General features: G+C 38.0%; 1 protein-coding gene and 1 pseudogene across 3 annotated transcripts; both read right to left on the bottom strand.

Annotated features, from left to right (window-relative positions):
* Positions 1 to 5: 5 nt before the first annotated feature.
* On the bottom strand, positions 6 to 6,038 carry LOC121958154 (keratinocyte-associated protein 3). 3 transcript variants are annotated; one of them, XM_042507208.1, is made up of 7 exons: positions 5,741 to 6,038; positions 5,597 to 5,633; positions 4,123 to 4,307; positions 2,669 to 2,728; positions 2,333 to 2,530; positions 1,984 to 2,118; positions 6 to 1,415 (listed from the first exon to the last, which is right to left on the bottom strand). In XM_042507208.1, exons 2-7 carry the CDS (start codon positions 5,607 to 5,609, stop codon positions 1,344 to 1,346), a joined length of 663 nt encoding a protein of 220 aa, XP_042363142.1. In that variant the 5' UTR covers positions 5,610 to 5,633; positions 5,741 to 6,038; the 3' UTR covers positions 6 to 1,343. The 3 variants fall into 3 exon arrangements, with proteins under 3 accessions (XP_042363142.1, XP_042363062.1, XP_042362991.1); XM_042507128.1 differs by lacking the exon at positions 5,741 to 6,038 and having other exon boundaries at positions 5,597 to 5,727; XM_042507057.1 differs by lacking the exons at positions 5,597 to 5,633; positions 5,741 to 6,038 and adding an exon at positions 5,333 to 5,589.
* A 441-nt stretch (positions 6,039 to 6,479) lies between these two features.
* LOC121958064 lies at positions 6,480 to 25,724 on the bottom strand (annotated as a pseudogene).
* Positions 25,725 to 26,097: the final 373 nt, after the last annotated feature.

Genomic DNA, 26,097 nt, shown 5'->3' with positions numbered 1-26,097 from the left:
TAAAATAAAATATGTTTTGCTGAAAGCAAGAGTTCATAAAAACAAAAATGTACCTTAATAAATGATCAAAGAAAGTTTCACTAGATATAAAAACCTATTTCCTTCATAAACATTGGTTTACTAAAAGACGTGACATAGCTGGTATATTTGAACCTAAACAGTCATGCATGGATACTGATAATACTACATTTACACCTCTATTCAGCTTCCACACACATATATGCACACATAGTCCTATTATGTGCACAGGAGGATCAGCACTTTGCAATACACCTACTGAAAGAAACATTTGGTGAGTTATTTTGCTGAGTCACTGTAAATTAATTTCCCATTTATGGGTTTCATAATTGTACAGATGACCCGACATTAAAACTACAGTTAGTAACTTTTAAAAAATATAATCTTTAGTCATGTTTGTTGAAACTGTAACTACATACTCACAGTATCATATATGACACATAGAGTTATGAAGGAGAATTATGTCCCCTCTCCTTCTCCTATTCTCACCAATGGCATTTGCTAGAGTAGACTGTGGCTCACTGAAAACAACCAGTCAGAGCTGAGAAGTCTTGAGAGCAGCTGCCAATCACATCTTCATATTGCGAACAGCATGAAACTTTGTGAAACTGTCAAACTAGGCAGCACTGATCAAATATGAATCAAGATTCTGTTACTGCATTGCCCATTTCTCGCCTCAGTGGTTTTCAGAAGCATATTAGTGTACAGTTGAGCTGTAAAATGAGAAGGTTTGTGACCTGGCCCCCATGTTGGATACAGCGGAGCCAAAAAAAAAAACAACAAAAAACACCACCCTCTGGCCGGGTCACAAACTCTCATGTTCCAGCTATCTTTATTCATATTTGATCGGCGCCGTCGAGTTTGACAGTTTGACCACAGTTCACGTGTAGTGATTGACATGATTGACAGCTCAGTTAGAGACTCGTTTCCTTCATTGATGTGTGGTAATGTCAATTTACCAGTTTTTTGCCATGTTTTTTCAAAGATCATCTGTCATGCTTCAGTAAATATGACAAAAAGTTATACAAGTTTATAAACATTACCAATCACAGCTTTAACCCAACTGTATTCAGCTCACAGCTTCACTAAATAAACTGTTTGGTTTATCAATGAAAACAAATAGAGCCGTTTGGTAATTTATCTGTGAATCAGGGTATGTGGCTGTATGATACAGCAAAGCATGGTCCAGCTTCTTAAAACTGATTTCATATATTAACACTCACCTATCTGACTGTAGGGCAAAATCTACTGGTCTCAGGTGCAGCAATGCCATTTGGGATTTTGCTTATCTACAAGGAGTGCTGTCCTTCCTGTTCTCTGCTCTGTTAGGCATCAGGGTTCAAGCGCTGTCCAATCAGGCGTTGGCTGTGGGGAGCGCCCTCAGCTTCCTCCTCCAACTGGGAAAATCAAAAATATAGTTTTTCCTTTTACTTGTAGTGCTATTTCTCAATCTTGATTGTTTTGGTGTGAGTTGCAGAGTGTTGGAGATATCGGCCATACAGATGTTTGCCTTCTCTCCAGTATAATGGAACTAGATGGCATTCGACTTGTCATGCTCAAAGCGCCAAAATAATACACATGGAAAACTCAACAGCAATGTCTCTTTCTAGAAATCACAACTCCGTTACTCAATATAATTTGCAGACCTCGCTGTGAGCAGCCAACTGTATCACCGTGGAGGCGTGCATCTACTCACGAGTGGCAAACTTGTGCTCGTGGCAGCTCGAGATGAGAGCGTTAATGCCATCCTTCTTGTCTGAGCTGTAATGTTAGCTAGCTCGGTGTTGCTAGGTGAGCAAGCAGTAGATGCACGCTTCCTTCTGTACCATGAGCAACAGGGTTTAAATGGTCTTTTGATAACATGAACAGAGAATGACAAACTGTCTGTCTGAGTCAGACAAAGATTCAGACAGACACACCCCTCAACCAAGACCACCCCCACCACCACCACAAAGACACACACACCTGCTCTTTGATGTAGCTGTTACAACAGGGTGCCAGGCCTCTTAGAGCCAAACCAACGATGAAGCACCAGACAGACAGACCAGCCTCAACTGCTGAAAACAAAGCACAAGGGATCCACATCGCCAGGGTGGTATCCTGAGAGACAGGGGATGACGGAAACAAGGAGCAAAAATGCAAAATTAAGTACCACTATGAGGTCGAACATTTCTCCTGTGACATTTTTACAGATTTTTTTGCCTCAAAGGTTGGTGCTTGAATAGTCAGACAGAGGGCAACCTGTAGAGAAACTGAGGTAAAAGTGCAGGAGGATGAAGTGACGTGGAAATGTTGTCGGAAAGTACAGACTCACATAGATTCGTGTTGTATCAAACGGGCATCTGGCACTGACAGGTGACCGAGCATTGATGGGCACCTCTGTGTCATTGCATCCGGTCATCAAACCCTCACCATCATGAGCAATAGTGATACTGATGGCAAAGAGGAGCCCAGTGCAGCATGCTGCTGAAAGCAGGGCGTTCAGAAATGATGCAATGAGAAGTCCTATTTGCTGGAGACACAGAGACAACATTACATGAAATATGAATGAATAATATGAATAATAGTAAACATGAATAATTATTGAGTAGACACACAATGAATGACTACAGTGATTATATCAGTAGCTGAAAACAAATTAAAATCTCACCAGTTTTAAAACATGAAGGTTCCTTGACACAACAATGGCAATAATCCCAGTGGCAATGCTCTGCAAGATTCAAATAACAAGATGATTGTTTCAGCTTTGGAGCGGCGTTTATTAAATTATGAGCCATAAATAGTGGCTGGCCCCAAGGATGTGGGGCTGCATTTTTTTATTTGGGTGCCAAGCTAAGAAGACTTTAGACACAAAGGAAGAAATGAAGATGCGTTCCAAATCCCATCATTTTTTAAAAAATTTAAATAGGTGCAGCAGCTGCCCTTACAAAATATGTACTGTTGTATGCAGTATGCACACAATTGAGACATACTACTTAATAACACCACGCCCTGAACTTTGACCCTCTTGCTCATGTATCCGTTACCATGGAGATCAAACAAAACGCGCCAGAAACATAGGTTTACTCCATAAGCCCTGCTGTTGCTACTTTGCAAGTTTAACTTTTAAGTTATGGATGCATACATTATGGATTATGACATTCTAAATTAATTAAATCATCCTAAATATACATTTCTCCATTATTTTATTTTTTTTCATGTTTTGTTTTGTGGTAATCTCTATGTTTATTTTGTTCACTTAAACAAGTTATATTCCTATAATTACCTTTTGACCATTCATCAGTCACTTTTCTGTGCTGTCATTGTGGCCTCTTTCAGCCGTCAATATGCTGTTAATCAGCGGTCATCTGTTTGCAGCTCAGTCGATGTGACATATCTGCCGCTGTGCAGAGGATTGTAGGTCAGAATAGCCAGAAAAGCATTATGGCTTACACAGTGCAAAATCCAACCAGGTGGAGTAGAACATCCTGGTATTTTTGGCACACTGCATTTGGCATACTCAGTCTTTTTTTTTTTGCCATACTATATAGTATGGTAGTATGGATGCTGGAAAACACAGTGAGGCTTACTAATAACAGGATGTAAGAGAGCACCAATGGAAAGCAGTGTTTGTAAGATATATTTTGTAATTAATCTTTATGTTCTGACTATATTACTTGTTAAACTTGTAACATCCTATATAAAGTACATGGTAAGGAGTCCATTTCAAAGACATCTGACATTAACACCATCTCATCATCAGACGCTGCCAGTTTATCTGACACCTTAATGTAATGAAGCCTGCCCTGGAGCAACTAGTAACTGGCTTGAAAAACCAGCTTCTGTAATAGGCAAGTTCAGTCCTGGTTGCTGAGAAAAACACACTTTGAAGCCAACAGTGCAAATCGTTTTTGCTGTTTACTGCAGGTCAATACGTGTTACTCTGATTCACAGACTACAGAATAACACAGTGATCAATTCAACAACAAAGCTCATCAAATCCATGATAGACAGTTCAGATCAGGATTGCTTTGCTTTTTAAAGTTAGAAAATCCTTAAGCCTCTTGGTGCACGCTGCATATCTGACACTGAAATAAAGGATGAATGTTTGGATTCTTGACTCACCAGCAGGCCAGAGGTGACAGAGATGATGTTGGCAACAGTGTATTGAGTGGTGATGTGCTGACTGGGTGTGGAAATGTGGCGGAGGACATTGCCATGGACAATAGCTCCAAGGATGAAGTTGATATGGCCAACCAGGATTAGAGTCAATCCCTTTTTCATCAGCCTCCTCGGCCCTTTGTCCTTATCTGGATAGCAAATACAAAAAAAAATACAAAAAAATACTTAAATATTATTTTTAGATACAGCTTATAAAAATAATATCTGGAACATTGCTTGAGTTATAGTTTGAAACTGATTGGTTAAATGATTTATAATTCTGTGTTACCTTACCTCACCTCGTTCTGGATTAACACCCAACCGATATTGGCTTTTTCAGGGCCAAATTACATGAGCACCAAATCAATCATAATCACTGGACAATATTGTTGAATGCAGATTGAAAAAATAAGCAACTGAATTGTGACTTGTATGAGAAAAGGAACTCAAATCTTAGGCTATATGCCCACAAACATTTAACATTACAACAAATTAATCTGGTGTCATCATACGCATGGCTGCTGATCATTAACCCTTTGAAAACTGCATCAATATCAGTTTTCTTGTGTTGCATTCAGATGCTTTTCATAAGTTTGACATCTGAGCAAATTGGTTTGACTTCTTTTGAAAACATGTAATAAGGGCAATGAGCATTTGGCAAAAAATGTCCTGCAAATTGCAAAAGAATACAACAAAAATTACAAAAAAAATGCCTAGAAAGCTAATTATAATAATTATATATTTATCAAATAATTATTATTTTTGCCCATGTCATTTCCTTGTTTGTTTGTTGTTGTTTTTTAATCTATTGAACCTTTTTGAACTAACTTCATGCTAATTTTTGAGGTTATTTCTCATAAGGTTGCTCAATGGCTTTTTCTTTTGCTCTTGTACGAAATCAGGACAATTTGCCCCGGTTTCAAAGGGTTAAAATATCAAGGATATAAAAAGATCAAGTTTCTAATAAATGCATTTATCAACAGTAGGTCGTTTAACCTAGAACACATATTCTTCTACCACTGACTGCTTAGGAATGGATACACATTTGCATAGAAAGGCAGCACTCAGTGAGAGTGTGAGTGAGTGAGTGTGAGTGTGAGTGTGTGTGTGTGTGTGTACAGAGTCACAAAGATGTGAGGAAGCAGTAAAAAAAAAAAACGTTTAAATTACTGACCTCGTCTCTCGTCAGTCTCTTTGAACGTTTGAAGCTCGTTTCCTCTAAGCATAAGCCAGAGTAATGACTGCTGTACACGCACTAACACGTCGCAGAGGCCTGTGCTAACTTTTATAAATGAAACCGGATCATTTTGCCTGCAGGCCTGCGGTAAATTACACCCGAGGAGGGAAAACAAGCGTCGGACACGCACGCTGAATGACGTTACTTTTACCGAAAGCAAGGCGGTTTTCAAGTTAAAAATGACATTAGAGAGTTACTCACCAAAAGTGCACATCCCTCTGCTGGGCTAAACGTTTACCTTCAAATAAATGAATGACAGTTATTTCCGAGCAACTGTTCGACAACACAAAAGCAGAAACTCCAAGGTCCTTGTGTCCACTTCCTGTATGACGTCAGAACACTCACCTGTGAGTTACCTGTGGCTGTCCTCTGGACGCTGAGGGGCGCAGCGGTCATTTCAGATTTATTATGAGCATAGGGCTGCAAGTAACTGTTATTTTCATTGTTGAAAAGGCTCAATTTTGGCATTTCTCCCCTATATTCTAAGAAAAGGATTGTACCTAATAAATGTTTTCTGTCTTACAATCAGTGTACTCCTTCTCGTCAAAGCTGTGTATTTGTCTTTTTAAGGGAAATGACATATGTACAAATACATAACATATTAAAACAGGATGCAGAACTCAAAATGTTAACTGTACCAGTATAATTCTTTGCATATCAGATCATTAATAATATTAAAAGTAAAATAAGAAACCAAAGTATATCATATATCATATATATATATCAAATACTGTATATCAGTATGCAGTTATATTAAATACTTCAACAGCATAACTAAATTCCTGAAATTCAGTTATGGCTTTGGGTTTTGGTGTGCCAAAAAAAAAAAAAATCTCTGCATCTGGGATTCTGAAATGGTTACTTTCTGCCATTTTTGTTGAAAAGATCGCTTTAGCAATGAATCGGTTATCAAAAAACTTGATTACTTCTCTTTCAATCCAATCAATTAGTTGACTTATCATTGCACATCTACAGGCATCTTTGTTGTATAATTCTCTCAACATGCAAAAATAAATAAATAAATACTACTACTACTAATAATAATTAGTAAAGGATTGTTTTTGACCTGCCAAAAGTAACAAAATGAAGCATTTCACCCATTTATTTGAAAGAATAGTCGTACTTTGCAGAGACTGTCGGGATACACGTCTCAGACACAGTTACTGACGCTGATGTCATTTACAAAATGGAATATGCAAACATAACCAAAAGCTCACATCCTTGAGCAACACTCAGGCTGCCCACCTTGTGTGATTATTTAATAACAAGTTTTAAGACCACCAATAATTTGGGTATTAAAGATAGTACAGAGAGTCAGAGAGAGAGATAAAGTATGTACATGTAAAGTTGCACTGGTGATCACATTGGTTGGTTTTTACCACTCCTCTATACTAGAAGCGGTGTGCTTACATTCTCCTGGCTGATTTTAAAACATGTCTTTGGAATATAGTTCACAAATGCACATACAAAGAGAAGAAAAGTAAGTAAAAAATATAGAAATATGAGTGGCGATGAATGGATTACTATGATCTACTGGTGAGGCGACTGTCTGCAAGCTCATATGGCAGCCTTTAATTAAACTGGTACTGTGATTATAAAACACATAATCTCTGTGGTATAATCTCAATAAAATGCCAGAAAAATGGTTAGACATCGTATCTAATAACATTGTAACAGTTGTTGTCTTTTTCTAGGCATACTGAGTGTTACATTTTCTTTGAAATCTAACTGCCTCTTTAAAGGTACACCATGCAGGACTTTCTTACAATAAAAAATGCAAAGACTCCTAAAAAGTAATCATTCTCAATCATCACTTATGATCCTCTAAATGCGTGTGGCGGTATATTTATCTGCAGAGACTCTGCCCTCTGCCTGTATTTATTCATTTTTGGTGTTTGGGAGGTTTATGGGTGTGTACCCCCACAGCAGTCAGGTGAGGTCAGGGCCTTATAAAAGGTAACCAACAGGTGACAGACCATAAGCAACATCCAAGAGACATAGCGCCAAAAAATAGCAAATATGGCCAGGTGAAATGCCAAACAAAAGTTAATCTGGGTTTGGCTTTTACTTTACTTTTTCCTTTCACTGGCAAGTGTGTTTACAAACAGTAAGCAATGATCCTGCACAGTATACCTTTAAGGTCTTGAACTGTATGAGCTTTCAGACACAGCAGCAAAAGTAGTCCATGAAGAGTTGAGTCAAAATGTCACTAAAAGGCCAAAGGCAACTCTCTGATGTCAAGTACAAGTCTAGACAAGACATGCATGATGTAATGTTTTGTATTCAAGAGCATGTGCACTCTGTGAAGTATAATGTCAACCCGCTGGGTCCCAGTTGAAAACAACAGAAGCAGAAACAAGAGAAGTTGTGAGTTGGCTCAGACTCTCAACAGTGTGGTCTCTGTGCAAAGTCACAGTAAAGAAAAGGGAAATAAGTAGAGAAAATACATACTATACACTGTTTTTAACATAAATAAAAGATGAATCATTAAAGGCCAGGTCCTCTTTCAACAGCATATGGCAGCCGAGTTCAGAACACAAGTCCCACATGAATTAATTTTACAGGTAGAGTAGCATGTGTGAACCCAACAAGCAGCAAATGGTAAAACTATGAATAAAGTGATAAAAATAAACAGAGAAAAGAGGACTTTAAGACATGTGCGTAGGTCCAGCATAAGGCAAACAATACAACAATATATAAAAACAAACACAAATGGAAATTCAGTAACACTGAGTTCACAGTACCTCAAAGTAACCATTATTAAGAGAGAGTTGGCATCATGATATAAATATCCGTTTGGTATTTGTCTATTATGAAGTCAACGGAGAAAGTTTCATTTCTGCCATCCTGTTTTCAAACTAACATAAATTTAATCAGATAGGTGAGCCAAAGAGCCCGGGATGTTCATATATCTAAAGCTCATGTTCATAAAAGGCAAAAAAACGGAAGTCAAATTTGTAAAATTAGAATCCAGAAAGAATGGTTTGGCTTATTTTGAAAAATCATCTTTGGATAAAAATTCTTCCAGTCATCCCTACAAAAGATATAGTTTCAGTCAACAAAAGTGGATCCAATCACTAAAATTTGAGGTACAACTACAGCAAGAGGTGAGTTAAGTGTGTGTTGTGACTCTAATAAAAGGTCTGAATCAACCTTGAAGATGTTTTAGACCGTCTCATCCTGACGCAAACAAGCCGGGCTATTCATTATGTAAACACCTCACAGTGAAATAAAACAGTGTTTTGAGCTAAAAGGGGTTTTAACGGTAAAGTTGTAATCAAGTCAGCACTGTCACGATCAAGTCTCTGTTGCAGCATTATAGAGGTTTACCTTTTATTTGAACTAAACAGCCAATGCATTCAAAAGAATGACCGCACATATATGTGCATGATTTGACTTTTACAATAAAATAGTGAACTTTGGAGTCACCAGGACTCTAAAATTGGCTTTATGACAAAGGTTTTGTGCATTTTTTGGAAGTTTAAAGCCTGATGTGGAGGAAGAATCCCTCCCTTTTGGTAACAGTACCGTCTAAAGCTTAGTAGAAAAGACATTTAAAAAATCATTAAATATAGTCCACAAAAACAACATGTAACAGAGAGCTTGATTAGGATGAAAAAAGTAACAAAGTCGAGGAAACCGTTGCTAGTGAAGAGCTTGGCTAAATGATTCTTCTAGTAAAGAGGCTATTTTGCTTTGGTCCACCTGTGAAGAGAACACAAACATTTTCAGAAAACCAGGACATAACAGATAACACAGACACAGCCCATCATTAAAGCTGTAAGACACACAGACAAACATATGTAAGTCAGTACAACAGACGAGGTATAAAACTGCTTTAAGTATCCATAAAATCCATGACGAGAAGCAACTCATTAAGGAAAAAACCTATGTAAACTCTCGCCCACGGAGAGATGAAGCGACTGTATAACATTAACGTGGGTTGGTGAGAGAGTGGGCACAAGAGTCCATATGTAGCAGCAGTGAATGTGCAGCTGTAACGTTAGGCTCTTATAGGGGAAGGTGTGTTTGTGTCGGAGGGTACGTAGGAGAGTAGTCACCTCGCCTTTTAAAGTCAACAGCATTTTCACTGACTTTGGTGCAGAAAAAGCAGAAAATAGCTCACCTACAGTATCACCCACACACCTTTGCCTGCAGCTTAACACACACACACACACAAACACAACATGAATCTCTCTTAAACACACATAACACCTACCTCACTGATTAAGCCCAGCTGCACCAACTCTTCAGCCATCTCTTGAACAGTCTCATCTGAAAAACACAGCACAGTTAATAACATACATCACAGACATGTAACACCACTTTCATCATCATCAACTCTACCAGTCATGCACTATCTCTCAAGGAGTTATGCAAGTGCTACAACGCACAGATCTACAGCTAAAAAAAAAGGTCAGGCTTAGGGGTTAAAACCACATTCAGAAAATATGGTCCAGATGCAGTTTTTAAATCCACAGCCCACCTTCAAAACATTAAAGACCATTAAACAGCAGTACTGCTGCTGCTCTTTGAGTCTCTGAACCCCTTTTTTTTTTGGTAGTGCCGTGTTTATATTCCTGTGGACAAAGTGTAAATTAGGAAGGCTTTTCCGTTTGCACTTTTGGCCACACCAATTCAAACCATGTCGGTTCCAGTGAGTAAATAAGTGATGATGTCCGATCCGTTTAAAAGGACGGAAAATCTAGACTGGGACTCATCTGGCAGAAAAATTAAAAAGCCAACATGTTTCAACCAGCATGGTCTTCAATAGGGCACGATCTGTTAAAACATGTAAGCTTTTCAAATTTTCCTCTTTTGACTTGCTGTTAAAGGCTTAACGATTTAATGGACAGTCATAAACCTTCTCTCCTCTCCTCAATTTTAGAGTGCTGAGAACCTTTCTTTCTGGGCTAATATTTTTTATATATTTACAAATGTTCTAATGAGCCATGTGTTTGTCCTAAAAACCCAATTTACTCCCAGTTCATCAAAAGCTTATCCCCCTTTTAAACTTCTGAACCTAATAATCCGCAGTAGATTACAGTTTAAGATTAAATGTATACGATTTAGGGGGGTTTAGTGGCATCTAGTGGTGAGGAGTGCAGCTTGCAACCATCTTAAACTTTTCCAGGTTTTGGAATTCCTTCAGTGTTCATTATTCAGGAGGTTTTTACAAGGATCCAAATTATCTACAGAGGTCTGCTCCCCTTCAAAACAAACAGACCAGGGGATTGATATCGGTAAAAATACTGAATAAAGCAGTTTCACCATATAAATCACTTGTTCTCCTATGCTGTTTGACATGTTAGAGATAGGCCACCGTCCCAGCACCTGCTACTGCGTGCTAGCTTTTTTGTGCAATAACTGAAGATCCAGATGCTCAGGAGGTTTTTAACTCAGCAGAATTATCCACAGAGGTCTCTTCCTCTCCAAAACAAACTGACCAAGTGATTTAAACCTCTAAAAACACTGAATAAAGCAGTTTCATGTTACAAATCAGTGTTTTTTTCAACAGATGGACTTTCAACAGAAAAATGTGAAAATGGCCTTATCTAGAGCCAGTGTTTGGTTGGCGATCTCTGTGGACGTTTATGTAGAAATAAACGGCTCCTTATAGTGTATTAAAAACACAACAATTCTTATTTTGGGATGATTATAAACTAAAGAAAACATACTTATTACGTTAGATTCAATCTAAGCACATATATCCCCCTAAGTCCTACACACTGAACCTTTATGACTTCTTTCAAGAAAAGGCAAAGATTAATATTCCTACAGCAGCAGCAGCAGCAGCAGCAGTGTCAATAATCCATGTCGCAATGGAGCTGTACAACCTTTTGTTATGTAAAATAACTATAACTGTGCTATTCTTCTGAATGTTTGCATTGCATAAATGAAGGACTCAGTGCCTTTTGTGAAAGTATAAGTCAGTACACTGAAAACTGAACTGTGAAGTATGTATAGTGAACTATACAAAGGGCATCAACAGAAGTCTTAACAAAATACATGCAACATTGCACAAAATTTGGAAACGTGCTGGATTTTTACTTGCTTTCGTAACAAACAAGCTCAAAATATCTCAGATAAAAAGTTTCAGAACTTGTGTTGCAACCTTAAAACTTTAGTATAAACACAACAAACACATAAACATTCACAACCCTCTGTTCAGCCCCTGACCTGTTTTTATATGGATAGTATATCATGCAAGTGTTTTTTTTTAAACATTTATCTTATAAGTGTGTTTGTTAACTTTTATTTTAGTTACCGCTGAACATGAGACATTGCTTGTGCCCAGTGAGCAGAGGAGTTGTCATGGTCTACCGATTTTTAATAACCCTGCTTGTCAATTATATCAGGAATGTGGACAAGACAAACAAGTGGAGATGAAGTGTCCAAAGACTTTGACATTAAGAACAGAAAAACACTAGCAGCTCACAGCCATATGATGAAAGGACTGATAATGGAGCTGAGTGAGAGGCTTTGGTGCTTGTCTGCAATATGTGGTTTAACATAAAATCATCAACAATATTTGTTGCTGCTTAGTTTTGAGTGGGGAAAAAGCTTCATTTGTATAAGTTTCTTGTAGAAAATCCATACAAAAGGTCGGGGGAGTGAAATTCAAGTGGCTCAGTTAGCCAGTGACGCTGCACAGTGTTACTTTGGACTTTGGCGTGTTGATAAGGAAAGCTTTGAAGGAAAACCCCCCCGTATCAGCAGGAGGGACTGTTTACAAAGAGAACAGGGCGTGTCTATGATGTGTCATTACAGTATGTGATCTATTGATATTAAGGTGCGAGTATGTAAGAGAAGACGTAAGATGGGAGAAACTGTGGGAGGGAGAAAGAGCAGAGAAGATAAAGTCGAGCGAGTAAGTAAATGAGAGACAGGGAGATGAAAGCCTGGGTAGAGATGGTCAGATCTTGACACAGGAGGTGACAGCTGTCAGCTGCAGCCTTTCACAGGCCCGGCATTCCCCACACGCCTGCAACGTTACACATGCCTTCCATACCTGTGAGTGCATGTGCTCATTGGATCATACTGCCTACATTATTATGACCACTGCAACAGTTGCTTTCTCATCCGCCTTCCTTTGCTTCCTACTCATCTGCACAGCATGGAGATGCAAATCCTCAATTTCAAATAAAATAATTCAGTAAGTGCAGCATTCAGAATTTGTCAGGGGGATTTTTGTTGTTTTCAAAGACAATGTTTCAGAAACATCTACTCATGCCCACTGGGGTTTTGAGAGCAATTATGACTAATAAAAAAACAACAACTCCAGAATGTAAAAAAAAACAATTAATAAATTGTCCAAAATAGAGGTGCATGGTTTTTGTGACACATAAGCGACAGTTAGTCTCCCTGCCTAAAATAGTCTTGCATAGTGTACTGTATATTGTGACGCCATCCGAGTTTCAAGCTCTCTCTGGAATTTCACTCTCACTTTCCTGCATGCCTCAGTGCACACATATGCAGAGGTACGGCCTATTAAAACACTGTGTGTGGTCAAATCTCAGAGTACAGTGGACTTGGGTATTATGTAACTCATACAGACAAAACACAATCATTTATCATCACCTAAAGTCAAATGTAATCTCCTGTAAACCCAAACCTGAACAATAAACCTCAACTGTCCAGATGTCCTACTTTGGGAGTATTAAAGTCAAAATACCCATGCAAACACACATGTATAACCATATGTCATTCCCTCTCCACTCCCATAGAGAAAATACTATATGCCAGTGAAACTCAACTTAAGACCCGTGAGCCAAATTTGGCTCACTATAGGGTGCCAGATGGCCGACCGACCATTTTTTAATTCAAAATGAAAAATGAAATTGATTCGCACTGGGCCTTTTTGTGATTTGAATGTAAATAAGGTGCCAGAATGCACAAAGAAAGCATCAAAAAACAGCTTGTTGATTAAAAAAAAAAGAAAAAAAAAAAAAACAGTGGTGGGTCTCCTGTATCTTGTGTCTAGGGGTCTGGGGAATATTCTGAGCCCAGCTTTCTGGTGCGATATTTTTGACACATGTAGAATTGCTTGTATAAGCTGACAAAGTGACACAAAGTAACACACGGCTGAAAGAATGGCCTCTTCTCTTGCCCTAATCTCAACTACACAAGACACACCCTCCAACAAGATCAAATGATCCTCTAACTCAGGGGTGTCCTAACATTTTTGAATGGGGGCCAGATTAGGTTATGTGAAAAATACCTGGGGTTCAGCTGCTTCTTACATCATGTTTTTTTCACGTTTTTTTATGTTTTACGTCATAAAAATGAGCAAAACCCAACTGTTGTCTCTTACAGTGAAAAAGCATTGTACTTTTCACCGCTCGCTGTTAACTTCACTCTTGTTTGCTGCATTTGTTAGCTTGTTTAACATCTATTTATGAAAACATCAGTTCCACCTGCATAAGTCCTTCTTGGTGCAAGTCTACAAACTGTATGATAGTCCTGCCATTTGAGGTGAACAGAAAAAATGCAAAGTGAGCTTGCTTAATAAGACCCTTTAAAATAAGTCCGCAGGCCACAATTGGCCCCAAAGCAGGATTTTGGACATGCTTGCTCCAAGTGCAGAAGACTGTTCCTTATTACTTAAAAATATTCGCCCCTATTTTGTGGTTTAGCACCTAATGGGGTACTCAAATCAATGCTCCAGCTCACCTCTAATGTATCTGACTGTGAACTCCTCAACACATCAGTATTGAGATGACTAAATTATTGACTGTATCTTGAGGCTCACAGTGTGATTAAAAGTCAGTGTGTGATAGAAGATGTGGTCTTACGAGGTAACATGTCACAGCTTAGATGTCTATTCAGTTTATCCTCCAGCTTCAGCAGTAATGTTAGCTAAAGGGAAAGACAGACAAAATTATTCTCACACTTCCATATGGATGATAAATAACAAATTGTTGGAATAAAATAATGTTGATGGTCCATGAGCGAACCCTTTATGTTGCATTTTCAATTAATTAAACAATAAATTATCAACCTGTATATATTTTTGCAGAGACTTACATGATATTTTGCCCCCTCCTCGACAAATTCAATGTTACACTGCATATGAGTGACCTGCAGAGGAAGAAGTATGGGAATCTGGATAAATCACAACAAGTGCTAAGAGTTCAGAACAGCAAAACAAATGCACAGTATACATCTTTTTTAATGACTGATCATGTAAATTAAGAATAAAATGTCACTATTGTGTCTTCCTTTTGTAATATGCATTGTAAACTGTAGTACACACCCGCCGTGTCTCGAGCTCTGTGGGTTCAGGGGTGGGAGATTTGACCAAGGGGACAACAACAGGAGATTTGGTAGTCTCCTGTTGAGGTTGCTGAGGACAGGGCAAACCGAATGCCGTCAATGGATAAATACCGTTCCTTTTCCAAGAAAGAAGGCAGAGAAAGTGAAAGGGAAAAGAGAGAAGAGTGAGAAAAAGATAGCCAGGGGGCCAAACGTGTTTTTTTTTTTAAATCTTTGTTTCTCTTTGAATTCAGTCAAAACTTGTATAACCCTAATTACAAATTACAAATGTGTACAACAAAGTAACATGTTAATTACTACTATCAAAAATTAAGAATTCCTTTCAATGTATCCAATTCGTGGTCCACTTTTGGTGAATTCAGTTCTTTGGCCCTGATTTTATCTTATACACAGAGGTCTTAAAACATGACCAGAGAAAAAATGCAAAATACAGACATACTGGACTGGCTGCACAGCAACGTGGCCAAAAAGCATGTGATTTGTTTATTGTTCAATTCAGTATCAAATCTATGAAAATCCAGGATTAATGTTTCAGAAGTGTGGTATATGATATTTTGATTATATCATATTTTGAAAGCTAATGGAAGACACATGAATACTCAGATGGTCCTGTACTGCCCCCATGTGGACGGATTGCATTTATCTTAAGGGCTTTAGGAAACAGAGAGTACATCTGAGCCTGCTCAGACTCTGGCTTCACAACAATATCCCTCCTCAACTGCTCTATCCTTGACCACTTCACCTGCAAAACCAATCGAGATCCACCATGTTGAAAGGACATACCAATTCCCTAAATGCACTCTGAAGATTGAGGATTGAGGATCTAGGATGGAGGATCGAGCAGGGATTTCTGAGGAGCCATGACCGAGAATACACAAGGGCAGCCTTCACAGAAGTCTTTAACTGGTCAACACAGCCCCTTGTTGGAAATCAGTTATTGACTGGATGCTGAAGTGTTACATCACAACATCACCTGAGTGTAATATTTAACGGATTAAACTGTGTATCACTTCAGAGTTTTATATTTTGTTTTCTGATAAACATGAAACATGGATACAAATAAGGTAATGGGTTGAACCTTCGAGCCTCTCTGTGTTGTGCTTCTTACCTCACATCCTCCAGGAATTTATCGAGCTCCAAGGCAGGAAACTGTGAAAGCCTACAGAAAAAATAAATAAATGAGATACAACAGTTTGATGTCTTCACATCACTGAAATTTAAAATACCAACAAACTCAAAAAATCAGTGAGGATTTACATATGAGTAATGAAAAACACAATATGTTGAACATATACCAACAAATGATATCAGTAAGATGAGACACAAGATTTGACTTGACTTGTTTTAACAAAATATTTACATTTTTTAGATATTCAGAAGTTAAGAGTTTGTGTTTTGAAAAAATGATTGGGTGATTTCTGGTGCAATAAGTGCAAATCTGGAAACCTACTTGGACGTTGCAGACCTGAGGAGGCTATCGCATGAGGCAGCTATCATAGAGGGGCTTGTCCAAAAATATAATAAAATTCAAGGATTGGATTCAATGATTATGCTATCGATGACAGTTGGGTGATTAAAAAAAGCAGCATGCAAGGTCTGTAGCTCAAAAACCAGTGAAACGACCACCACAACACCCAACTTCATCCATCACTAAAAACCCCACAAAGAAAGGAACATGAATGTGTCTTTTTTTAAACAGTTTCAACAGATCCGCAGAATTTCATGACTTGCTAGACCTGACCGATGACATGTCTTGCTCAACTGAAAGCAGAAACTAAACTAGACGCGCTTTAATGTCACTTCAGTAACTTGAGACTTGCTCGTGACTTTCACATGGTTGACTTCCTCCCACCTCTGCATTAGATTAATAAATATCTTTTTAAACATATTCAAAGTAAAAGACTAATATCAATGGTGTTGTTGCTATGAAAAAGAATACCTCTTTCTGAATTACGACTGTTATGATTTGCGGTCTTTGTCTCTGACACAAAAACAATAAATGAGGGTACCAGCTTCCGGCACTTACTTCAGCTGAACGTCCTCTTTCGTCTCAGCGATGACGAGATTGGGGTCCAAGTTTTTAGTAATCTCCTACAGGGCATTCTCAGGAATCATGTCTGAATAATTTTAAAATCATTAAGCACTGATCAGATCATGCTGACGGTTAAATCCTGGATACATCCCGTTACACATGCAGTCAACAGAAATGTCTCTTTCCAGAAACGACCTAGTTACTCAAGATAATCCACAGACCTTGCTGTGAGCAGTTTTATGTAGGAACTATTTTCTTTCTATTGAACTACACCCGCCAACCGTACAAAAGCTTAGAAGAAAGTGTGCATCTACAGCTAGTCCACCTACGTAGCACCACTGAACTTGCTAACGTTGCAGCCTCAGCCGAGGGGGACACCATTAATGTTTACCCCTGCACAAGCCTCTGATCCATGAGTAGATGTGTGCTTCCTTCTGCGCTGTGATACGAGTGTTATCACAAACTGCTAACAACAGCTGTGGATTATCTGGTGTAACTGAGACGTAATTTCTGGAAAGAGACACGGAAACTCACACCAAAACAGTCTAGATTGATTAGTAGCACTACAGGTAAGAGGAAACTTCTTTTTTTTTTAATTTTGGGGTGAAATGTCCCTCTAAGCCTGCAGGATATTTGACTTTCTTAACCAGTTAGTCGTATTTGTCTACATACTTCTCGTAGCTGTGAGGCCAGTATGATCCCTTCTACATTACGCGTAACAATCCCATCCATTGTTAACAGAAAATTGTGATTAGTGGAGATTTAATGCATATTGGTTGAGCTGAACCTCTTCCTAATGAGCAAGCTCATGAGTTTTGACTCTAGCTAAAGTCACTCAGTCTTCTTCTTAACATTTTCATCCTGAATAAAGCAAATCAACATCTGTGACTAAATCTGTGATTCTGTGTCTTTTGTATGTTTGTGTTAAAGACTCACGGTGGTGGCTGACAATACAGTGTGCAGCCAGCAGTTTTAGCAGCGGTACTTCAAACAGAGCTTGGTTAAACAGCAGCTCTCTGGCTGTCGGCCTCGTACTGGGATCACACTCGAGGCACTTCTGGATTAACTCCTACAAAAACAAAATCTGGGTCACACACTTCATGACAAATGTCGCGTAAGGCTAGGACACGTTAATGCACACGCAGCTGGTATGATCTTTCAAGACACTCATCTCACCCTCTGCAGTGGGTCCTCTAGTAATTGAATGGCATTGTTAATGGCCTCCTGCGAAACAAAAGAGGACTCTCCGTTCCCCTGGATTTCCAAGAGTGCCATCTGCAACACACCAAAACACGTGTTAACATACTGCTTTAAGAAAGGGCTCAGGCCATTCAATCACGTATCGTGGGTGCAATCTCACCTCTAAGGCACACATGCCAAATGAGTAGATGTCTACACCTGTGGTGACATCATCATCAGCTACAATGAAAGAGGGAATAAAAACAAAAAGGTGCACAGATATTATATCACAGAGCTAAATGTGTATCAAAAATTGGCATCAAATGCTTGGCCAGTTTCTTTGTCTTGTTTAATTTTTCTCTGATAAGATATTTTCTCAATTTTAGGTTATTTTATTTGGACAAAGCTTTTGCTCTGATGTTAAGACAACTTTAAAAAAAACATTTACATGCATACTAATATTCCACTATTATTCCAAATATGTTAACATTCTGAAACTGATAAGAGTCATGCAAACAGCATATTGCGTTTAAATATTCTGAATTACGCCTTATTCCAAATGTAGCATTTTCTGATTCAGATATGTGGGATATCTGTATTCAGTATTATTCTGCTTTTGGAGCATTTTTTCAAAATGAATACAATACATTCAGAATATGTGTCTCCGTCATACCACTGTTTGCGCAACACGGCCTATTGGCTGTTTACCATCGGCTTTGTTCATTGTCACTGATGCGTTATACAAGATCCAGCTAGCCAAAAATTTGCAAGCCAGGCGTAAAAATTCATGTCAAAAGGAAAGCACGCATTTCTGAAGACACGTAACTCTATTTAAACATCGTGAAAGACTCAGATAGCAACATGTTTTTGGATACGTGAAAATGTCGAAATGCCGACCTTTTCAATGGGGTGGCTGAAGGAATGAAAGAGGGAGGCTGTGTTTGCACGGTCGAGCAAGTCTGCCATCAGTGGAAAACAAAGAGGCAAAATGGCATAAAAGGTCCAGCCATTCCACTTTCCCATATTTTGACATAGCAGACATGTTGGGGCATGTAAATCATAGAATGCATAGCTGCATATAAACAGGAATATTAGTGTAACATTCATGTTCATTAGCCATGGAAACAGCTTAGTAAGAATACTGTCTTTTTCGTAAATAAGGGCAAAAATCTGACATTTTCTGCATGTAAATGTAGTCACTGCAATAATAAGTTCAATAAAAAAAATGGTTTTGTGGAAAATCATATTTAAAAAAACATATTCATCAAACTAAGAAATTGCACAATACCATGTCCTGCTTCTACTGTGTTATTTCAATGTATGATGTAATTTTGTAAGAAACCACACACTTCAAATTTACAACGTTATGACATCTCTGTAATATATCTGTATCATTCATTTTACTCTGAAGCTTTAGAAAACTGTCAATACTAGTACCAACAGAAAAAACAATGAAGTATCATTTTGGTCATGTCTACCTCCATATTCTGGGGCAAAGAAGTGCAAGTTCTTCTGTTCCTCATGACACGTCTTCACGTTGTTGTTGATGGTGTCTGGGGCAACTGCAGACGAGAAGAGAAAATGGAGGATATGTAGAAGTAGGATCGAGAACAGTGAGAGAAGTGAGGAACATCAGACGCAGACGGATAAAGTACAGACAGAAAGTTTGTGATAAAGGCAGAAAAAAAGAGGCAGGGAAAAAAGACAGAACATCAATATTACCGACAAGTCTCCTTATGAAATGTCTTATAGAGCTTTTATATGTACACATGATCTCGCCCAAATTGTTAATAGCTCTTAAATTTCTTCTTTTTTTTTTTAATCTGAACAACAGGGGAAAATGAACTGTCTGTATTACAGTATGTTTTGTACCATAAAATGCTGTCCCAGAAAATAAAGAATTTCAAAAAAATAACATCAGCATTACCTTAACACAGTAAATATAATACAGTGTGGACCGTTAGAGGCTGATCTTTAGCAGATACAACAGCACGAGAGGTGAACAAAGTGTAGTGAAGCTTTTGTGGCTGGACTTGAGTCACTGCAGTGTGTTTACACACAAAACAACACTGGCACTGTGAAATCATGGATAATCACTAACATTTAAATCTATAATTCAGTATCATTTGACTCCATCAGCGACTGTGTTGCTCCACTACTGAACCCTCTAGGACGAAACCTGCGAAACTCTATACCTGATCCGATTTTGATGAGCCCGTTGTGCTGGATGAAGATGGTGTCACAGGTCAGGTTGCCATGGATGATGGGAGGGTCACACGAATGAAGATAACTGCAGTACAGAAGAAAAACAACCACAAATACAAACTTTATCAGAAAGGGGTGGATTGTTTTCTGTGTGAGTGCATTTTTCTGAGTGATCATATTGAATTTTACATGATGCCTGAAAAGGTGAAACCAACCTGAGAGCAGACAGGATCTGTGTGCACCATCTCTTCCAAGCCTGTAGGACCACACACCTTATCAGAGCACTTTCTAGCTGCTTATGATGCGATTTAACTTTGCTCTGAACTGCTACACAGTGTATTTTCTAATTATTTATTTTTCTTGCCAACTGCCAAATGTGAATTACTGTGTTAACGAAATTATTGGTCCTGGCTTTGGAAAGCCCATCTGATCCATGCTGTGATAAAGTGTCACTTTTCACAAGATGCACACATTATGTACAGCAAGACTTTCATATGCCATTATTCTAAAGTGGTACATTTAAATACATTCAGCTATTACCTTTTCATTCATGGTTTTGTGATTCTTCTTCGTTTTCTTTAGAAACTGCTTCAAGCTTCCCGATGACATATATTCTGTAATGAAAATCACCTGAGGGAGAAGAAGAAATTAGGGGAAAATGTCTTGGGCAAACATCATGGCAATATAAATAAAAAGGTGCATTTTTTAAATGACTAATTTAAATATAAAAACAGACAAAAGATTCAATAATAGGCCTGTGTAGCCAATTCTAAGTCAACCAAATAATGTTTTGCCAGATCTGAGACTCACCCTGGCCCGATTCTCCTTCGTGTCGGCCCAGTACTTATGAAATTTAACAATGTTTGCGTGTTCCAGATGGATGAGGTTATCGAATACGGCCTTCACTTTCTCCTAAACACACAGAAAAACAAACAATACTATATAATAATAACTAACTATTAAGACATTTAACTTTTGCACTGACTCTTCTGAGCCAGACTGTTAAGTAATATATCTAAAGAACTATCCATGTGAACAAACTGTAAAGTAATGTCTAAGAAAATGACCAGAAGGTCATTTTCTTAGACACCAAAGGGTGTCAAACTGTTGTCTCACTATGGAAGTAATCAAATACAAAATACATGATTGCATTTTTTTTAAGCAAAAGTCAGACACTATCTTGTTAAAGCTTCTCCAGTGTGAAGATTTAATGTTTTTCTTTGTCATATATGACAGCTGTGACAACCCTCCTCCCAATCCCGAGAAGACTCTGTTGCTGGTTCTTGTCTGGTTGGGTTGCAGGAGCTAAAAGGAGGTTCTTCGGTTGAATGAGCCACACCTGGGCCTTGTGCGTGCACTGCTATAAATACCTCCCTACTTTGGCAGCCTCTCTCTCTCACTCTCATTCCAATGTTATATTCAATAGGCTTTATTGGCATGACATTTGATATACGTTGCCAAAGCACAATTGCAACTAAAGACAGTCTCTCTCTTTCTGTATATTGTTTTGTATGTTTAATTTCATTATTTCTTAATGTGAATTTGTTTCTCAGAGAGCTGGATCAGTTTTGAAAGATTAATATGTTGGTCTTTTTCATATTTATAGTTAGTACTTATGTCTGACTAAATTTGTGGAAGATGTCAATGCTTTTGCTGTAGGCCCTCTCTGGAGGGAGATATAAGAAGAGTCACACCGGGGGCTGTGGACTTCTGTAGTTGTTCTCTCTCTCTCTCTCTCTCTCTCTCTCTCTCTCTCTCTCTCTCTTATACATGCCTGTTATAACTGATTTATTGGTGTTACATGTTGTAGTAATTAACTTGTATTTTTGGAAATAAGTTATTGTTTTCAGTTGCCAGCCCGCTGGGTCTTCTGTTGTAGCTTTTGAGCTAGGCAATGTCATAGTAAAATAAATATCATTGGGTTTTAAACTGCTGGTCAGACAAATCAAGATATTAGAAGATGTCACTTAAACTTTTTTCACTTCTTTTAAACACATTGTGATAAAAGGACAAGAGGGGATTTAAAAAATAAATAAATAACATAAGAAGAAAAGTTTCCTTTGACATAACTTGATACTTAAACATATTGTAAAGAAGCTCATTTTAAAGTCCAATGTGTAAGATTTAGGAGCATTTTTTGGCAGAAATAGTATATAATATTCATAACTATGTTACTATTGGAAACTATTAGTACTATTTCTACTTTTTGCTTATAATCACCTGAAAATAAGAATCTTTGTGTTTTCATTATCTTATAATGAGCCATGTTTATCTACCTCCATACAGAGCAAGTCCTCTTCCACAGAGATTAGCATTTTGTTTCTACAGAGGCCCAGAATGGAAAAGTCAAACACTGCCTGGGGACATTAGTGACATTCAGCCATAGCAGTTCTCCTACACAATTGGGACACAAAAGTTTTTGCTACCTCACTACTAGATTTCCCTAAATCACACTACTTTAAATACCAGCCACAATACATCATTGACTGTCAAAGTTCATGCTCTTTAACATATGTCAGTTTGGGTTTTTTTTTTTTAATTAAAGTGAGATGATGGATCTGCGGGGCAGAAAACCTTTTAAATTTCTTGATGCTGTTTTTTTTCCCATTGTGTCATTCTCATTACAATGACTTTTTTGTCTATATTGTAGTGAAAGAAATTTTACCCCATTGATGTTAAATACTTTTGTCCTATATGTGTGCATCAACCACTGAGGCACAAAAAGATCTGTGGAAAAAGAGTGTTCTGTTTCCTTCTTTACACTTGGAGCTGATATCATCCCGACCACACCTTCGTGAGTGTCTGTAACTGTTTTATTGGTACATTGCGACACTGGCGTGCCTCACCTCCAGCAGTTTGAAGTTCTTTCTTTCTGAGATCATGACTTCATTCCAGACTACCTCCACCCCTTCCTCTGTGTCCATGGCCAAGTACGCAGCATCTATCCCAGGAACATTACGCTGATTCACCTGCAATAAGAGTGAACAAAAAACAACTGATGAGGATATATCTTTAACAGTGAAATAATTAAACAAAACTATTGAAAATCATACATTTACTGCCATGTTTTACATGCCCTGTTTCAGCTGACTTGGTGAAGAAATAGTTGTGCTTATCATACCTGCTGCAAATTATTATGGAATAAAGACACACCATCTTAATTATAAATGGCTCCCATCAGAAAAACTAAAATTAAGAAAAGAATTACTGAACACGATCATCTGCTAAAGATCAAATGTGAGGAGCAATCCCCTTTTTTGCCGTAGTAAAATCCATTGATAGGATAACACACAGGCTCAACAGGGTGATGACAAAAGCAGACAAATAGATTTTGACTCATTGGCTTGATACCGATATATAATGAACTTTCGCACATGACTGTTTATGCTGTCATACATTTATTTCAAACTAGAAGTAAGTGATATGATGTGTGGGATAAAATTAGAAAATATTGGCCCAACAAGTGTCACTTAAATGTACAAACTCACTTAAATAAACAGTTAATACTTTGTACGTCATTTCACTTGGTACTATCACAGGGAGTCTACAGGTGTTTGATACTTAAATTGAACGTTTTTTAAGATCTTCTAGGGTATTTTTTAACCATAGTTAAGACTTCTTTTGGACAAATCATATTTTTCCTCTTCCAAGCATAGCAATTATGTATATAGGTATATAAGCGGGTAGGTTTTATGTAATCCAAACCATTTCAAACATCTTGACTGGAAAAATCTGATTTTTAGAAAAGGTTTTTAATGTGTCCCTTTCATTTATATGTGTAGCTGTGACAGAGAGATTAAGTATTTGAACATGACATTCCTGTTTCCTGTGATGTTTAACAACTAATCAAAGCGCTTGATGCAAAGTACTTCAAAAAGAAGACAAAAGATTTGATTCATTTGATAATTTTTCTAAGAAAAGATGTTAAAAAGAGCAGATTAGGAATATGTTTATTAGAGCGAGATAGGTAAATGTATATTTTCCAAAAAGATTGGTTCAAATATAAAGTAAAAAGACAGACTAGCTTTTGAGATTTGTAGCATCAGAATTGTGGACTTAAACGCATGAGAGCTTAACTCAGTTTGACAAAAAAAATTAAACAAAAGGTGGATAAATTAATTAATTGACTTTTAAGGCCTTTTATTTAGAACATTAAAATTAAGACAGAAACTCTACATCCAAGCACAGCATCCTGGGTGGACTTACCTCCTCTCTGCGTTTCTGCCAGCGGCCACAGGGACTCTCCTCCAGGATTTCTGACTCATCTTCACTCTCATCCTCATCCTCAGTTGCTGTGGTGGAGGGAGCTTGTACAGAGGCTACAGGCGATGACACAAATGCACCAGCTTCTACCTGTTGAATATTACTGGACATGTGTCCCGCTGTGGACTCTGACTGGTTCCCCTCTGCACCTGGAGCCTCTGTCTCCTGTGCCTCTGACATCTTGACAAAACTGCTCCTGGGCTGCAACAAGTGATAGGAAGCCTCTCAGCTGAAATCTCCTCTCTCTGTTTGTCACACATCCATTTACCTCTCTGGCCTGGCACGGGATAACATTAGAGCTCAAAGAGGGAGGGCTGTGAACAAATGACATATATAAAGGTTTAGAAATTTTTTAAAAACAACTATTTCAATTAGATTTTGTTATACTGCGGGGTACAGCAAAAACAAAAGCAACTAAGGTACAATACAGATCATTCATAGCAAGGTATCATCTTAATAAAACTGCTGAGACAGGACATCACATTGAGTGTTTCTTAAGTCTAAAATAAATAATCAGGGAGTGAAATTGCTACCTATACAATTATTGATGATCCAAACTATAAAAAAGAGAGAAAAGCAAATGGAAATATACACAATTATGGTATCATTAAAGCATTAAGACAAGCAGACTTCTGCACCCTTCTCACCTAGTAGATAATTCATAAAACGCCCCCATATCTTCACAAAGGTGTAATATTTAGCCTTACTTATAAGTGTAAGTTTTTCATGGGCAATATAATGCGACAGACCTGCAAGCCAGGGTTGTAAGCTCGGTCTGGTAGGAGATTTCCAGGATTTGGATATGGTGTGTTTTGCTTGTACTAAACAGTATATAGTCATTTTCTTATCTGCCTTGCTTAGTTTACAATTTACAGGAAAAATACAAAAGATACATACTTTAGGGCGTACAATTAACGTTACGCTTGTGGCATGTGACAACGGTTTGTAACATTTAGCATGTATCATTTTTTCGAAGTCGTGACTTACTTTATCACTTAATTTAATTACCCACTTGGAGACAAACTTATGTCGCAGGCTTTACTGTTAGCGTGGACTCGGAGACAAATCACTGTTACGGGACACAGAGACATCAGTCAGCCAAATCAGAGAAGTTACTGTAGCTAATTTAGCTAGTTCAGCCTCTGCTAACTTTTCCCCGGCTAACAAGCTAATGAAAGGTAAATATACACATTGGTTAGCAGACATAAAGTTGAGTAGCAATAAAAATCTTACCGCGTAACAGAAAACTACCACCGCACCAACAAGCAGCGGGTTACATATTGTTAAAAAGCAGAGGAACAGCAGTTTTTAGACAAAATGCTGGCCACTTCGTCATGAGGTGTGTTGATGTGTTTCAGGTCTCTCTCTGTCTGAGCAGGAGTGGGCGGGGAGGTCAGCTGTTGGAGAGCGCGAGGTTGCGCACTAAAAACGCAGTGGTGTAGAGACCGGCAAAATGAGTATAAAGTTTGACAAATATTACAATGAATACAATGTTATAAATGACCATATACTAGAGAGATATATTATTGTATTCAAAAATGTTCTAACTTTACTGGCTTACTGATATTTGAAGTGAATTTACACATTACAAAATTACACACATATACTATTACACCCCATTCAAATTATTTACAATGGGCCTGATACTTAATTAGTTATTTAGAAAAACGTCATTCACAGTCTAGAATAAAGTGGATCTCTACGTGCGTAAATGGGACGCCCACATTAAGGGTGGTTTGCACGTAAA

The sequence above is a fragment of the Plectropomus leopardus genome, chromosome 1 (assembly GCF_008729295.1).
Source record: "Plectropomus leopardus isolate mb chromosome 1, YSFRI_Pleo_2.0, whole genome shotgun sequence".
Taxonomy (NCBI): domain Eukaryota; kingdom Metazoa; phylum Chordata; class Actinopteri; order Perciformes; family Serranidae; genus Plectropomus; species Plectropomus leopardus.
This window is presented reverse-complemented; position numbering and strand designations above follow the sequence as displayed.

Bases quoted from the DNA above. Each gene is read 5' to 3' on its own strand.
- LOC121958154 (XM_042507057.1), bottom strand. From the start codon at position 5,384: ATGCTTAGAGGAAACGAGCTTCAAACGTTCAAAGAGACTGACGAGAGA. The intron at 4,308-5,332 runs GTCAGTAATTTA...TTTGCTATCCAG, and splicing joins AGAGACTGACGAGAGACGAG to ATAAGGACAAAGGGCCGAGG. The intron at 2,729-4,122 runs GTGAGTCAAGAA...TGAATCTTGCAG, and splicing joins CTGTCACCTCTGGCCTGCTG to AGCATTGCCACTGGGATTAT.